The 3,792-nt window shown below is 44.7% G+C and overlaps 1 protein-coding gene across 1 annotated transcript in view; it reads right to left on the bottom strand.

Moving 5' to 3' along the window:
* Positions 1 to 1,607, bottom strand: part of LOC308280868 (retinoic acid receptor beta-like) — a gene marked incomplete at both ends in the record, with an annotated part of 15,506 nt that extends 13,899 nt beyond the window's left edge. Inside the window, one exon of the mRNA XM_080755183.1 lies at positions 1,524 to 1,607. Within this exon, the coding sequence (XP_080611309.1) occupies positions 1,524 to 1,607 (84 nt within the window). The remainder of the gene's footprint in view (positions 1 to 1,523) is intronic.
* Between the last annotated feature and the right edge of the window lie 2,185 nt (positions 1,608 to 3,792).

The following is a 3,792-nucleotide window of genomic DNA, read 5'->3' on the forward strand; positions in this document are numbered from 1 at the left end:
CCAGGTTCTGCAGGTCAGCTGCACAGGTGCAATGCATTATTGTTAATTGTGGCTCGTTTACTAACATGCCAAGTTTAGCTGCATTTGAACAACCGTTCCAGGCTGCCATATCCAGCCTAAGAAACCATAGACACCTGTGGAAAAAACTGAAAAAAATAAATAAAATAAAAAATCAGACATTGTGAAAATAGCAGATCTACAATAGAACCGTGTTAAACAAAATGTAATGCCTCTTTTCCATGAGGACTGCCATCTTTGCCAGACCCTAGCTTTTGCTGAACTGACGCCACTGTTTTTTTACCTCTTTGGCTGCCTGGTTTTGGGGGCTTTTATGCCTTTATTGAAAGGACAGTAGACTGACAGGAAATGGGGAGTGACACACAGCAAAGGTAGTCGGGATCGGGAATCGAACCAGCGATACGCTGTCAGCCTCCACTGAGCCTATATGGTATGCTGTATGCGTCTGGACCGCTAGGCCAGCCGGGCGCCCCTGTCGTCTGACCAATTTTAGTCGTTATATGCTAAATGCACACATTTCTGCCACCAGGGGTGCTGTTGGCTGGATTATTCATGAAGCTTTCCCGGAACAGAAAGATCCCATGATTGGCCGCTAGTTGCGCTGTTTTCCCCCTGCGAGGTACCAAAAAGATTGGACTCCATTCATTTTCCTCTCTGATTTTCTAACCTTAATAAACATCGTCATAAATACTTTATGGTTCCTGTCGCTAGTGAAAAACTGCCTTTCAATCACCATGATATGCGTTTTGTGCAAATATGGTCCCATTTATGTATGTTAAAATTGATGATAAAGTTGCGGGGGGCGTGGCCAACTAAACTTTGTGTGCTGTATTTCGGGAGGCTCCGACCACATTCTCCCATGTATCCCTGCGGTTGCACATGACCGTTGGCAGCCAATAGCATTCCTTATGATTCCTGGGGTACCATTCAAACAATGATGGCGACACCCATACAAGGGACAAAAAAGCGTCATTTTCGCCACATAGAAACCAATGGCTTCGCACCGTCCAGATTTGTTTTACAGTCTATGGTTCATAGAGTAACAAAATCATGACGTGACTCGCTCATCCCCCGGTTCCAATGAAGTAATTTCTCAATGGAGAATAACATTGAGTCACCTTAAATCGTCTCATATAAGCATTGTGGTCCAAAAATAAACAAACTGTCTTTGCGATATTGTCGGCGAGGTTGCTCTGTATGGTTTATGATAGTCAGTCACTCATATTTGATAAAGCCTGTTTCTAGTGAAAATGTAACTAATTGGGCGACAGTAACATTAGCGTTTTCTCACCATCAGTTGATTCTTCATATCCATATGAGTCAAACCGATGAGATAATTTGTTTATAATTGGAACACAGTTCTTATATGACGAGATATGAAAAAGGTCAATGGGAATTTAGAATGGGGGAAGAAAACCGCAAACCAGGTAGGATGTGTAAATGATGTCACACTTCACTACTCTATAGGCCTAGATCAGGGCTACTCAACTTTAAGATGGCCTGACCAAAGCCGGGTGCACCACGGTGGGTCGATTGGATGGATTGGAACCCACAACCTCTGTGCTGGTGAGCAGGGACTTGCACCACATGGGTGCCCAATTTTATTTTATGTGCATATGTGACGGAGAGAGTCGCAGCCCCAGCCTTGAAGCCTCAAAAGTCTAGTATCTCCCCCAGACCAAGGAGATGTCTCTTTGGTCTAGTGGTTAAGATATTGGACTTTCGCGTGGGAGACCCGGGTACGAACCCGGGTGGGGAGGTTCGGATCACCTCCGTTACATTGGTGCCGTGACCCGGATTCGGGCTTCCCCATAGGAGGAGGTCAAAGGGGGGTGAGTGTGACGGAGAGAGTCGCAGCCCCAGCCTTGAAGCCTCAAAAGTCTAGTATCTCCCCCGGACCAAGGAGATGTCTCTTTGGTCTAGTGGTTAAGATATTGGACTTTCGCGTGGGAGACCCGGGTACGAACCCGGGTGGGGAGGTTCGGATCACCTCCGTTACACATACAGGCAGACAGACAGACAACACACACATTCTGATGATGGTATGAGTGTGTGTGTGCACTCTCTCTCTCTCTCTGTTGATTCAATAAAAGCAAACAAGGAAGTTGCCGGGGAATTGTAATGTTATTTCAGACTAATTAAGACAAGCTGCGACATTAGCCTGCATCCTGTATGAGCTCTCTTTCCTGATTGGATAAAACAGGTATCCTGGTGAAAAGTTTTACTCGACGGAATCAACAACAACATTACCAAAACAGCCTTTTTCCACATGGGCGTCACAAGGGGGGGGAGTGGGACAGAGTCACTAGGGCCCGAGGTGGAGGGGGCACACAAAGTGAGTGAATCCTTGTACCCAGGGCCCAGAATGTGGTGTGACACCCCTCCTCCGTCCCACACCATCCCAACCTGCTGCAGAGACCCTCATCCATGCCTTCATCACATCCAGACTGCACTGCTGCAACAGCCTACTCTACGGTGCCACCTCCAAAGAACTAAAAAGAACTTCAGTATGAGCAAAACTCTGCAGCCTGCCTCCTCACCAAAACCCCATCCAGAGACCACATCACCCCATTGTCTCCCAGTAAAGCCCCAGATACACCTAGCAATCTTTTCATCAATACCAACCAGCAACGACCAGAAGCGTCAATGGACCAATCCCCAATCACATACACACCCATTGTAACTGTTACAATGGGTGTGTATGTGATTGGGGATTGGTCCATTGGGTATGGCTAGGTATGGCAGTTGCCATTCGTTGGCTAAAGGAGAAAAAAATAAAATGGACTTCCTAAAATAAATTCATGCCTGTTGATAAGGTATGGCAACATGACTGGTTAATCCAATGACGCTGCCCATGGCCATACCCAACTGACGCCTCTGGTGGTTGCTGGTTGATGAAAACATTGTTACAAGCTTTAAAGGAGTAGTTCACCCCCAAAATGATTTTTTTTCTATTGATTACTCAGGCCATGGAGAGTAGAGTTCAATAATATTTTTTGTTTTTTGTCACATTCCTAAGACAAAAATGTGATAACAATAAATTTACCACCATTGATTTCGGATGGTGACCTGTTTCGAAACGGGTCACCATCCGGAATCAATGGGGGTAAATTTACTCGAATCAAAATTTTGTCTTAGGAATGTGACAAAAACCAAAAAATATTATTGAACTCTACTCTCCATGGCCTGAGTAATCAATAGGAAAAAAATCATTTTGGAGGTGAACTACTCCTTTAAATCATCAAACAATCGATTGATGAGATGATCATCATGATCGACTTCAAAATACTGATCACCTCCTACAAGGCCCTCGACTACTAGGATCCCCGTTATCTCTCTGACCTCATCAATATATCCATATATGGAGTCTGTGAGGTCAGATGTAGAGGTATTGACCAGCTCCATATATGGAGATCTAGGTGATGATCCAGTCGTCTCCATGTATGGATATCCAGGGTTTTGATGAGGTCAGTGTTCTGACATCACATTGTTGACTGTCAAAACTACTGACCATCATCACCTGGGGTCAGCTGTAGACATTAAGGCGTTACGGACGGACTGACGGTTTTCATAGTAAACTGGGACCTACGGTCGCAATTAGTGAATTCATGTTCTCCACTGACTTGAATGGGAAAATACAAAAATTTAACTTTTCCCAAATATGGAGATGACTGACATCACAGATGTCTGATGTCATAGACCACATAAAGAAAGACATGGAAGCCAAATTAGAAAATGCTGATTCATCCAGCAGGATGGAATTCATTTACTAGT

Source organism: Nannobrachium achirus (genome assembly GCF_963921795.1).
Source record: "Nannobrachium achirus genome assembly, contig: SCAFFOLD_620, whole genome shotgun sequence".
Lineage (NCBI taxonomy): Eukaryota > Metazoa > Chordata > Actinopteri > Myctophiformes > Myctophidae > Nannobrachium > Nannobrachium achirus.